Source organism: Heterocephalus glaber, unplaced genomic scaffold (assembly GCF_053883595.1).
Source record: "Heterocephalus glaber isolate CG9 unplaced genomic scaffold, H.glaber_assembly_v1.0 deba00001497, whole genome shotgun sequence".
Classification (NCBI taxonomy): Eukaryota; Metazoa; Chordata; class Mammalia; order Rodentia; family Bathyergidae; genus Heterocephalus; species Heterocephalus glaber.
Window position 1 is genome coordinate 14517856 of NW_028258320.1, and position 12655 is coordinate 14530510.

General features: G+C 51.6%; 1 protein-coding gene across 2 annotated transcripts; it reads right to left on the reverse strand.

The window, feature by feature from the left end:
* Nucleotides 1–2271: 2271 nt before the first annotated feature.
* Plau (plasminogen activator, urokinase) lies at nt 2272–12653 on the reverse strand. 2 transcript variants are annotated; one of them, XM_021259639.2, is made up of 11 exons: nt 12633–12653; nt 7985–8071; nt 7538–7568; nt 7278–7385; nt 6802–6976; nt 6552–6643; nt 6180–6396; nt 5810–5958; nt 4925–5065; nt 4306–4454; nt 2272–3348 (listed from the first exon to the last, which is right to left on the reverse strand). In XM_021259639.2, the coding sequence occupies exons 2-11, from the start codon at nt 8039–8041 to the stop codon at nt 3154–3156; spliced, it is 1314 nt and encodes a 437-aa protein (XP_021115298.1). In that variant the 5' UTR covers nt 8042–8071; nt 12633–12653; the 3' UTR covers nt 2272–3153. The 2 variants fall into 2 exon arrangements, with proteins under 2 accessions (XP_021115298.1, XP_004846370.1); XM_004846313.4 differs by lacking the exon at nt 12633–12653 and adding an exon at nt 8305–8436.
* Between the last annotated feature and the right edge of the window lie 2 nt (nt 12654–12655).

Here is a 12655-nt window from a genome sequence, read left to right on the forward strand (position 1 = left end):
GAAGCTGAGGATCCCTGAAGAACAGCCCAGAAGAAAGGCTGCTCTTCATTCCCCATTGGACCTGGCTGGCCTGTCACAGTGCTGGATGTGCACTTGAGCCCATGCCTGGGTTTGAACCCTGGCTCTTAGCACTTGCAGCTGCACTGGCTCGTCTGGGCCCCTCAATCCCTCTGTGCTTTCATTTTCTCTACCATAAAATGGTGGCACACACCTGTAATCCCAGCATTCAGGAGGCTGAGGCAGGAGGATCGCCACAAGTTGAGGCCAGGCTGGGCTACATAGCAAGTGCAAGGACAGCCTAATCTACAAACCCGAGTGAGGTTTGGGAGGTTCAGGGAAAGACAACAGCTGGCTGGGAAACAGCCTTATTGCTCAACCTGCCCGTGGGGCACAGACTCCCTGTTTGCAGTGTCTGGGAGCTCTGATGCTGGAGATGTTCAAGTCTGAACAGGATCTTTCTTGGCCCCTGGGGGGAAATGAAGAAGCTGGGCAGCAACTCAGCGTGGGCTGGGCCCCTGAGCTTCAAATCATGAAGTTTTCTTTCCTACAGTGCCTATTCCTACCAGACAGTGCAATCCTGGGATGGGAGAGAGGAGGAGTTCCCATTCAATTCCATGCAGATTTACTCAGTTTTGTAACAGATGCTGTTTGGGTGCTTTGGTCAGGTGCTAGGTTGGTGCTAAAAGATTTAGGACTCCTTAAGCCCCCTGACTCTCAAATCCATGCTCCAGCTGCTTCAGGACACCATGTGAAATGATATGCAACACTATGGGGATTAAAGGCCCATACTCACCAGGCCTGGTGACACATGCCTGTAATCTCAGTTCTTGGAGGCTGAGGCAGGAGAGTCATGAGTTAGAACCCAGCCTGAGCTATGTAGCCAGACCCAGTCTCCAAACACCAAAAACAAAAAAGAAAAGAAAATTCAATATTCTTGGTTCTTTATTTCCAGAGAGGCTCTGAACACCCAGATGTTGTACCCCCAAGACCCCTATCAGAAAGCTAACTATTCATGCTGAGAACTCATGCTGGCCATGTCCTGAGTTTCCCAGGACCTTCATCTGTTCCAAGCAATTGTCCCTAAAGGTGCCCAGTCAGTGGTGCATATCAGAAACACCTAGGGAGCTTTCCCAACATCACGAGTCCTGGCACCAGCCCCGACCTGACTCAATATCAAAAGGTGGGGCAGAGGTTTGTGTATATTTTTAAAAGATTCTCAGGTGACTCGGCTAAGAAATGCTGCCAACACCCATTAACACGACTGGGAAATTCCAGTAATTTGGCATCCATTCTATCCCCCAGCCTGCCTTCTGCACCCCAGTTCTTCAGCACTTGCTATTTGATTAAAAATATATAGGCTTCCCCATTAGGATGTCAGCCAGCATCCTGAGCCCCCTGATCTTCGGGATAGCAATGGATGGTACATTAATACAAGAAAACTCAGTGCCAGCCCCACATGCAGATAGTGGGAAGTTGTTTTCTGTTCCATGAATCCCACAGACTCAGACTAGGGTTTGGGATCAGCACTTTTCATTTACGCAAGTGCTCTTCTTGGTTGAGGTCAGCCCAGAGATTGTGGGGTATAGAGTGTGGTACAGTTGATCCTAAAGAGGACCCCTGTGTACAGTTGTTTAAGACATGTACTGCACAAAGGTATCAGGCTGAGGAAAAAACTGGGAGCTAAAACTCCCTGCACACCACTTACCAAGCTCTGAGCCCCTGGATCAGGGCACCTTTTTGTGCTATGGAAGCCCTGCCCTACAACTCTCCTAGCTTCACTTTCCAAAGCCACATTAAGCCCAAGGATGCTGCATTAGCCCAATGAGAAAACTCAACATAACCCCACATGCGAAGGAAGATCAATGTTTTCTATTCCCTGGATGCCACGAGTTCACACTGGTGCTTTGCATCAGCAGTTTCCACTCATGCAAGTGTTCTTTTTGGTTGGAGTCAGCCCAAGGATCGTCGGCCCTAAACTCCACAAGAAACGTAAGCATGCGTGTCACTGCCATCATTTGCTTCTACTTTTTCTTTCTTTTATTTATTTATTTATTTATTTTTTTCGTTTCTTGAGACAGGGTCTCACTGTGCAGTTCAGGCTAGTCTTGAGCTCACTATGTAGCCCAGGCTGGCCTCGTACTCAACAGCAATCCTCCTGCCTCAGCCTCCTGAGTGCTGGGATCACAGGCGTGCACTTCCACACCTGGATCATTTGCTTCTTTTTATACTCCCCCCTCCCTTCCCTACAAACACCAGGGAGAGACCAAAATCTTCAGAAAAAAAATCACATTTTATTGATCATCTTTATTCAGAATTATAAAAATAGATATAAATAAAAATCACAGAATATAATTATTAAATATTCAGTATATACAGGAGTGGCCCTCACCTCATCCAGTGAGGATTGGATAACTAGGCAGAAAGGTCAGAAGGGGGCATCTGTGTGAAAGTGAAACAGACGCTTAGCACAGGGCAGGAACTGTGCCCGAGTGATACATTCACGGGCCCATCCCGTGGGCGACACAAGGGGCCCCGTGTTGACCCACAAGCTCTCGGGGCAGACTGCTCTGGGTGGCATCGCAAACCATAGCACAGGGAAACAACCAGACCTACAGTGGGCCGACGCCTGCCCTGGCGGCCGGGGCAGAGTCTCCACCGTACGCACAGATTTCCAGATCTGTTCTTGGGATGCCAGAGCTCTTCCCTCAGCCCGTTAGCGTCTCTGTTCCCCAAACTGCTTCCCCCTTGGCCAAACTCCTCCAGAGACCTCCGCTGTCACACTCCCTAGTTGGGAAGTGACTCATTTCCCAGCTTGCCTCCAGGGTGGCCCCTATGGGGCGCTAGTTCTCCTCCCACAATGCACAGAGGCACCAGGGCAGGATTTAGTCCAGAAAAAGTCAGTGACTGGTCAGTGTGACGCTAAGTCAGGACCACCTCTTCAGCCTGGCCAGGGGGAGTCTGGGCGGCCAGCACCCAGCTCGTATCTGAGGGAAACTATTGGCCTGGTGGGCATCGCAAGCCAAGCCACCCCTGCAGAGCCCATCTCTCCAGTCTTTTCCTTCAGCGGATGGAAACAACCCGCCTGCGGAATTGGAGGTCAGCATGGAAACGGATGGAAGGCTGTTTCTTTCCTCCCTTGGCTCCCTAGAGGTCCTAGAGGCCAAGGCCATTGTCCTCCCTAGTGTGGAAGTGGATCCAGGGCAGGAACCTGGAGACCCTAGTGTAGACGCCTGGCTTGTCCTTCAAGGCACATCCGCGGCCCCAGCTCACAATCCCGGTCAGAGTGAGACGGTAGTTCCCAGTCTGGGGATCTTGGATGGAGCAGACCAAGGGCCCTCCGGAGTCTCCCTGGGAAGCCAGAGACACTGGTAGTGAGCCTGGGGAGAAGGAATCCCACCTCCAACCAGCAGGGAGAGGTCTCCTGGAGTGGAACTGTCCCAGAGCCTTCCGACTCTCCTTTTCCTGCCACACCAGTTTAAATTCCTCCGCTGGGTTTTGAAACCCCTGTCACCCCGCACCATGCTACCTGTGCTGCCAGACCTTAATTCTCCTCACCCTGGAATATGGTACGCTCGGTTTCCATTTTAACCAAAAATTCTCCTGTCTTCTGCATCCCTATCAATTCACTTTCTCTTTAAAGCTACCCCTCCTGTCCTAAACACTAACCTTTTCGGGCCGGGGATTTAGCTCAGTGGTGCCGCCACCTGCCTCGAAAGCACAAGGTCCTAAATTCGATCCCTATTCCAAAACACTTATCTTTTTTTTTTTTTTTGGTACCAGGGATGAAACTCAGGATCTTGTGCTTGCCAGGCAGGTGCTGTGCATCTGAGCTACATCCCTGGCCTGAACATTAACCTTTTCCAACTCACCCTGCATCCTAAGCACTAAGATAGGTCTACTGTTCCCTTTTTTCTTATGGTTATGCTCTTTTCTTTTGTTTGTTTGTTTTTGTTTTTTGAGACAGGGTCTTGCTATGTAGTTCAGACTGGCCCTGAACTAACTATGTAGCCCCAGCTGGGCTTGAGCAATCCTCCTGCCTCAGCCTCCTGAGTGCTAGGATTATAGTCATGGGCCACCACACTGGCTTCTTCTGGTCTTAATAAATCACCCCCTCAAGTCTGAAATGCCTAACACAGACTAAGATCATGTCAAATATTTGGGGAACATATAAGGGTGGCTTTAAGCCTCCAAGAGACCTGGCTTCTTCAAGCTTTGGCTGGAGAGAGGTTCCTTGATGCGGGCAGAGTCAGGCCCACAAGCTTCAGGGAGGTGTGGGGGTGACAGAGAGTTGCCTGGGACTCTTACCTGGCAGGAATCTGTCTCCCACTGTGGGTCAGCAGCACACAGCATGTCGGTGGTAACTTCCGAGCCATAGTAGTGGGGCTGCTGACACTCCTTGTAGGAAACCAACTTCACAACAGTCATTTTCAGGTGTTCTGGGTAGAGATAGTCAGCTAGATGAAAGAAAATGTGAGGAGTTTGCATTAAGATTTGTCTGTCATGGGTCGGGGATTTAGCTCAGTGGTTCCGCCGCCTGCCTCCCAAGCACAATGTCCCGAGTTCGATCCCCAGTACCAAAAAAAAAAACAAACCAAAAAGCAAGATTTGTCTGTCTACTGGGACTCTGCGAGGGAGGGGAACCAAAAAGAAACAACAAAAAAAGTTGCTACTCGGGACTTTTCGACCCTTATTCATTTTCCACCTGAACCGGATGGAGCCTTTACCCCATCCATACCCACTCACTTCCTACTATTTACCTCTGAGGCCCATCACTCCCTACACAGTGCTCGCCTCCCCATCTCTGGGCCCATCTGGCACCCCCAAAGTGCTCCCATCTGTCCCCACAGTGGATCACACTGCACTCATTTCCAGGTCACCGTCCTCCCCTAGTGGTCTCCCTCGGTCAGCCCCAAATGTCACTTACCAAAATTCTCTTTCCCAAAGCCTGTGATCTCACAGCTTGCGCCAAAGGGGGCACCATTGTTCTTGGGGGGCAGGCAGATGGTCTGTATGGACCGGGACGGCTGTGCACACTGGCCGCTGCTGGAGCGGATCTTCAGCAAGGCTGGGGGAGAGAGAGGTGGTCAGAGGGGAAGGACCACACCCGGTCCCGGTGGCCATCATCTCTCTCCTGAGTGCTGAGGGAGTGGCTGTGTCCATCCCTGGATCAGTCAGGGTCATAGGTCATCCAGGGAGGTCTGGGGGTAACTTGTCACCTGGAAGCCTCCCCTGCCCCATGCTCCAAAGCCTTTGTTCCAGCTGCTGACAAAGACTTAGGCAGCTGGGGCTGCCATATAGTGTACAACTGCACAGTTTATTTCTTGTTGAGGAAGCTGAGCCTAAACAGGGTGTGGTGGTGACGCCTGTGATCCCAGCACTTGGCAGGCTGAGGCAGGAGGATCGCTGAGAGCTTGATGCCAGCCTGGGCTACAGAGTGAATTTAAGGCCACCCTGAACTACAAAGCAAGACCCTGTCTCAAAAAAACCAAGATAAAATGAAAAATAAAATCCAGCTCAAGGCTCTACTCTCCAAATTCTAAATCTTGGTATAGCCAGAAGCTGCACTCATCCCCAAATAGGCCATGCCCAGCGCAAACCATATGCCCATGAGCTGTTTCCTCTCAGAAGCAGCTACCTGTTTGGGAAAGTGGTGGTTTCTACAGAGCAACATCACATATATTTTACTCTTAACTCATCCCCCATAGTCCCTTTGCTGAGTAAGGCAGAGGCTTCATGTCCCCCACCACTTCAACCTCCACTGGGGCCTCTCCCTGGACCCCTTGGCCCAGCCACCATCAGCCTCGCTCACCAATGTCATTGTGGTGCGCCAGGTTTTCGGCGCTGTAGTTCTCATGCAGGATCAGCTGCTCAACTTCAAACTTTACCTCCTCAGGAGTATCGGAGTTAAGCTTTGACCGGCCCAGGTAGACAATGTAGTCCTCCTTCTCTGGGTTTTCACTGTGGGAGAGGAGACCTGTCAGCCTGATCATGCGAAATCCTGCTATCTCCCTTCTCCCACCACAGAGACCTCAAAGCATGACTTGTCCCCAAGGTCATGGGCCAATGGAGAGATGCTGAGGGGGACAATCAAGGTGGGGTCCTCTGCAGGGAAAGAGATGGGGTGTGCTTGGGCAGGGGGAGGAACATCACAGAGAAGGGACTGGACCAAGGGCACGTACATGAAGCAGTGGGTGGCACTAACAACCCAGCAAGGGCTGATGAGGCTGCCACCGCACATGTAGGAGGCAGAGTCTCCCCGGTTCTTCCTGTAAATGGCTGCAAACCAGGGCTGGTTCTCGATGGTGGTGAACTCTCCACCTATGATCTTAAAGCGGGGCTTCACAGCCTTCTGGCCACACTGGAACTCTTCCTGTTTGGGAGAAGAGGGCTTTCTTCCTAGAGGAGCAAGAAAGGGGTGTCTTGGGTGGCAAGAAGGATACAGTATCCCGCTGGGGCAGGCCTCCCTTCTCATCTCTCTGGTGATGGAAGACTGCAGCATTGTGAACGTGTCCCCTTCCACTCCACTGTCATAAGCAATCAGTGACACTCACCAAGAGCGCAGTCGTGCACCATGCACTCTTGCACGAACTGCTTTAGACCAATCTGCACGTAGCACCAGGGCCGCCTCCGGTTGTCTGGGTTCCTGCAACATGAAGGACAACGATGTCATTCTGGCCCAGAACACCCCGCCTGCATTCTCCCCTCCAGAAAGACAAGCAAAGGCCTGGCCAGCGCTCCGGGAACAGAAGTGGATGGCAGCCAAGGTTTCAGAGAGGCCGTGGGAGGACCTCCCCGCCTCACCGGCAGTAATTGTGTTTCCCCAGGCCAAGGTGGACAGCATCAGATCTGTAGGCGTGGAACTTTTGCTGAAGGACAGCGGCAGAGTTCCAGCCCAGGCAGGGCCGTCCTTTGCTGTCAGTGTTGGCCTTTCCTCGGTAAGAGTGACCATTCCCCTCGTAGCAGGTTTTCCATGCATCTGTGAAGGACATCAGAGGAGATCAGAGAGAAGAGATAACCTGGTTTCCAACCTGGCAAATGACTCTGGAAGAGTCTTCCACCCCCACCATTTTTTTTTTTTTTTTTTTTGTAAGGACAGGACTCACTATGTAGCCCAGGCTGGCCTCAAAATCATGGCAATTCTCCTGGCTCAGTCTCCGGAGTGCTGGGATTACAGACGTGCGGCACCACAATTTCTGCCTGCTCTCGAATCCCACCCACCTCTCTCTGACTTGAAATCTCTGGGGCTGCTCCTTCCCAGCTAGTCTGCACCCTCTTACCTATCTCACAGTGCTCCCCCTGGAATCTCTTCGGGCAGTTGCATCGTCGGATGCCGGAGAAGTACTTGTAGGTCACACAACTCCCTCCGTTCAGACAGCCACACTTTTCTGGGGGAGACAAAGGTGGAGTAAGCACCACGTGGAAGGAGGCAAGGAGGCAAGGAGGCAAGGCAGCCCTGCAGAAGGGCCAGGGAGGGGCTCCCCCTAAGGCTTTCCAAGATGTCTGTGCAGCCAGCTATTTCGAAAGGGGCAATGCTCACCTGCATCTGTCGCTCCAACTTCCTGCCTGCCCTGCAAGAGATCGGGGAAGGGGGCTGTCACCAGATTTCCCTGGTGGCACCCCGCAGTGAGGATTAATTGGCCTCAGTCCACCCCACCCCCACGCCCCAGATCCCTCAGTCTTCACCCTGTTCGTGTCTAACCACTCGTCGAAAGGAAAACCAGAGGTTTTCAGCCGGGAGACAGGGATTGACTCAAGCGTCGGCCTCCAGCCAAGGCCGTCTCCCTGCGGCTTACAACCCTCTTGGTTCTCGACGCCCCAGGGCCCACCCTTGCTCTACTCCCCGGGAGAGCCTGCCGCTGCGGCTGCTGCTGCTGCTGGGATCTCGAGAACTCCAGCTCCCCAGTGCACCTCTCCCTTCCCGGGGCGCGGTCCAGGGGTCCCCCAAGCCCCCGCCTGCGACAGGCAAAGCAGGGAGACCACTCACTTGGGAGTCGCTCAGGACCACGGCGCAGAGGAACAGGAACGCCAGCAAGATGCTCATGATGGCGGGGCCGGGGCTCGGGCCACGGCTCTGCAAGGCAAGGAAGGAGAAGTCAAGGCCAGCCGCGGAGGCGCGGGTGACTGCGGCTTGGCTCGGGGAGAAGCACAGGTCCCCTGCGGGGCTCCGGCCAGACCGCGCCTCCCTTGGGGCCTCCGGGCTCCCGGCGCAGCCTGGCCTGGCATCCTCCGGGTCACCCGGGACCCGAGCGGCGGCCGGGCCCGCAGCCTGGGACGGAAAGGGAGGCGCGCGGGAGCCGCACTCACCGGCGGCTGCTGCGGCACAGGGCGCGGGGCTCTGCGGGGCAAAGGCCAGGGGACTCTGGGGGGCGAAGGGCAGGGAACGCTGCAGGGCAGGTAGACACTGCGCCGGATAAGAGCTCTAGTCTGGCGCTGTGCTGCACCAGGCGCCTGGCTATATAAGAGGGCTCGCCCCGCCCCGGCCCCTCCCCTCCGCGCCGCGGTCCCCCTTTTCCTTCCCCGTGCCGGAATCTGTACCCCGCAGGAAAGAGCGCGCCCGCGGTGTGTGTGTGTGTGTGTGTGTGTGTGTGTGTGTGTGTGTGTGTGTGTGTGTGTGTGTGTGTGTGTGTGTAGGGGGTGAGTGACCGATCCCCAGAGAACGGGACCAGCAGAGACTTGTGGTCAATTCTTCGCTCTTCCTCCCATTCCCTGGCCCTGGACCCCGCCCCAGTGCACGTCCCTGGAATCTCAGAGAATCGAGAACGCTCGCTCTAGGCGACTTCAGACTGTATCCTTGCTCTGAAGCCTCCTCTCTAGCCCCCTGATCAGTTCTCCAACCTGTCCATCCTTTGCTGCCACAGACCTCGGGAAGTGATTCAGACCCACGCATACAGGGGCAGAGTCCACAGCTCATATAGCATCTGTATCAACGTGAAAACCGATGGGACAAACTCCCTGAGACAGGCACAAAAACACCTGCTAATAGGGGCTGCCTGGTGTCCCCAGATATCATCGCAGAGCCCGTGGGCGGATGACGAGCTGGATTTATTGCTCACCGCAGGAAGAGAGTTTAATAGTCGTTATCCGAGGGGCAAAGGCAAGGCCAGATCTTACTCTGAATTCAGTCTTTGGTGCAGGGCCGGTCTATGGAAGGACAGGACTGCGCAAAGACTGGTGAGGCTTGGATAGGCTATTGTAGGATTGTGGGGACACAAACTGTCGGTGCTTCCTACTGAAGTATCATTGGGTCTTTTAGGAAGTTCCTATAATGAACAGTCCATTTGTCTGGGAAATAATCAAGTTAGTTAATAAAGAGTGGAATAGTCAAACCTTATTAATGTAGACTAAATTGTGGCAGGATAGGAAGTTCTGCTCTCACCTGCGAGTGGAGAAGCTGGGGGTCTGGAGGACAAGATAAGGGGAAGACTTATTTTTCAATGTATGCCCTTTTAAACTCGTTTTGTTTTTTTTTTTTTTAAAAAACACGTCTCTATTTTATCCATCCCGAAAAGATAAGTACACATTTTTAAAAGCATTTAGGCTGGAGGTGTAGCAGCGGTTGAATGTTTGCCTAACATGTGCCATGCCCTGGACTTGATGCCCAGGAAAAATAAAGAATTAATTACATAAATGAATATATGCACACATATATAGTATGTACTTCATCTCACAGCATTGTTTATATTAAGATAAAAACAATTGTTTAGGCATGGTGTGGTGGCACATCCCTGTAACCTCAGCACTCTGAGAGGCTGAGGCAGGAAGATTACAAGTTTGAACCCACCCTGAGCAACTTAGTGACTTAGCAAGAAGACCCTGCCTCAAAATAAAAAAGTTGAAGGGCCGGGGATTTAGCTCAGTAGTGCTTGCCTGTCTTGCAAGCGCAAGGTCCTGAGTTAGATCCTTGGTACCAAAAATAAAATAAATAAATAAATGCATAATAAAAAAGTTGAAAAGGGTTGAGGATGTAGCTCAGTGTGACAGCCTCGGGTTCAAACCCCAGTACAGAAAGAAAGAAAGAAAGAAAGAAAGAAAGAAAGAAAGAAAGAAAGAAAGAAAGAAAGAAAGAAAGAAAATTGTTTCTCAAATAAAATTGGCCTCTAGAAAGATCATGTGTAAATGACTCCTCTTGCCCTTCCTGCCTAAGGACAAGCATACACATCTGGGTGTCCACATGCACATGACCCAGGCACAGTTAGAGGAGCACAGCAAGAATGCTGCACTTCAGTCATTTCTATCCCTTTTCCCTAGTGCCAGGCACTAAGGTTGGGGTCATTTCAATGCACCCAGCAGATTGGCTCCCTTCATAGCAAAAGAGTCTGCGACCTCGTTATCTCATTAGGACCCAAGCCTTGCTGAAACCTATAGCATTTTGCTGCCTTGCAAACCTAGACCTTAGGCCTGGCTCCCCACTTGAGAGAGACAGAAAGCAAAGAGAGGAAGGCCAGGAGGAGGGCAGGAGGAATGCTCTTTTGCTGTGGCCCAGCTAGAGGTACCAGGATGGGGAAAGTGCAAGTTAACTATCCAGCTTCGGGGAGGCAGGTGACTGACCCGTCATCCTCCATAGTTAGCGCTGTGCCTGCTGACCTGCTAGCCTTCAGGGGACCACTGAGTCCGAACTTTCATAGGCCTCAGAACCTGTCTTCCTACTTCCTCTAGAAGACTGTGGCCAGTTTTGTTTAGATCTGAGAACTCATTAATTGTAAATGAATGTGATCAAAATGTAAACAGAAATGTTGCAGCCTGAGGACTTACCCTGAAACTCCTAGGTTAGCTATTAGGAAATTCCCAACAGTCTGTCATGATTCACATCACTGCCCCAGCTGCTCTCATGACTCCGAATTACTTGGCTGGAGGCTGTCATGCTGCTTCTTTGAGAGCAGGATGACCTCATTTCCTCCTGGACAGAGACCGTTAGGCGGTTCGACACCCTTCTTTCCCCTGTTCCCCCTGGCCACCTCTTCACCTGGGTGGAATATCCTAGTGCCTCTGATACTTCATAGAACTTCCCTTTCCACCCTGCCAATCTTCAGACTTCCCTGAAATCTCTGGTCATCTTTTGGTGCAGTCTAGATTTTTCATTCTTTGGGGCCAAAGTACACATCTTAGACACTTTTGGATCTCACCCAGCACTTGCCACACGTCTCGATCAAGTAGGTGTTTTATGGTGAATTAAACAGTGAATGAGTAGGAGAAGAGAGTTCTGGGGCACCCCAGAAGGTACCCCCTTCTCTCTCTATTTTTTTCATAAGAAGTAGTAGCTTTACTATTTTTTGTATAGTAGTTCTGTCTTGTGCCTAAAGGCATTTGGAGGTCAACTACTTCTCTTTGAACTTACAACTGCCTTGTGATACAGACTGGGTTTGTTTTTCCTATTTTGCAAGTGAAGAAAATGAGGCGAAGAAAAGATCTAGAATGAATGAGTGACAAAGTCAGCACTGGACCTCAGGGCTTCTGACCCTTGTTCCCAAGCTCCGTCGCTCACTGTCTCCATAAAGAGACGGAATGATGTGAAGAAAAGGGCCGAGTAATATAAGATGTCCAGCTAGGTGATGTCAGGTGTTCCAAGCCAAGAGAAGGGGTACACAACTGTGCAAGTACTTGGGAGGCTGAGGCAGGAGGATCACAAGTTCAAGGCCAGCCTGGGCAATTTAGCAAGACCCTGTCTCAAAATTTTGCAAGAGCTGGGGATGTAGCCCAGTGCTAGTGTGCTTGGCTAGCATGCATGAGGTCCTGGGTTCAATCCACAGTACTGAAAAGAAACACAGCCACCGGCTTTGGAGAACTCTTCGGGGAAACACTGCTCTGAGGTCCCTGGTTAGTTGCTTACTGAATTCCAGGAACTTCCCTTGTGGTCTAGATTCGCTGAAGTTTCTGTTGAAGGTGTGAGAAGAGACTAAATGCATATTTCCCTGGCTTCAAGAGGAAGGACACCAACCCCTGCTTCTGTGTCTCAGTGATCCAGATCTCCTGAGTCAGATGTGGTGATAGAGATGATGGAGGGGCCCCTATGTAGTAGCTGCTTTAACAGATAGAGGCAGAGGCCTCTACATGTGCAGGAAAAAGCAGTGTCTAAACTTGGCCTTGACACAACATCCAAGAAGTGGGACCCCCAAAAAGCTATTTTGTCTGCAGCTAGACCCCAAGAGAAGTCCATGTGGAATCATAGGATGTATTCCTGAATAGCTACACTGAAATTCCTACAGAAAGACCAATCCAAGCTGAATGATGTTAGATGAAACACTCAATGCTTTTGGACTCAGCTTTCCTATCTGCAAAACACAGCAATACCTGCCCTGCCTATGCCTCATTTTGCAGATTGACTAGATCATGCTCCTGTGTGATGTGTCCGTTCTTTCCTCCAGTATTTACAACAGGCCTACTATGTGCCAGGCACAGTTCCGGATGCTAGAGGTGGCAAGATGGACTTTGTAGACCATAACTCCTACCCTGGGTGCTTCCCTTCCAGTCCCGATTCTGGCCACGTTGACCAGAAGATCAGGTCAGGCTGTACTCCACCTCAGAATTCCAGTTAAGTGAGGATGCTATGTGTTTGGCTCCCAGCTCCCAGGAATTAAGCAGCTGCAACACACAGCTGCAAGTGCCGCGCCCCCACAGCCCCAACTCCCACTTACCGCCCTCAATTGCTCTTTGTGAC

Bases quoted from the DNA above. Each gene is read 5' to 3' on its own strand.
- Plau (XM_021259639.2), bottom strand. From the start codon at position 8,041: ATGAGCATCTTGCTGGCGTTCCTGTTCCTCTGCGCCGTGGTCCTGAGC. The intron at 5,959-6,179 runs GTACGTGCCCTT...CCTCTCCCACAG, and splicing joins AGTGCCACCCACTGCTTCAT to TGAAAACCCAGAGAAGGAGG. The intron at 3,349-4,305 runs GTAAGAGTCCCA...CTGGCTTCCCAG, and splicing joins GGGAGACAGATTCCTGCCAG to GGAGACTCCGGAGGGCCCTT.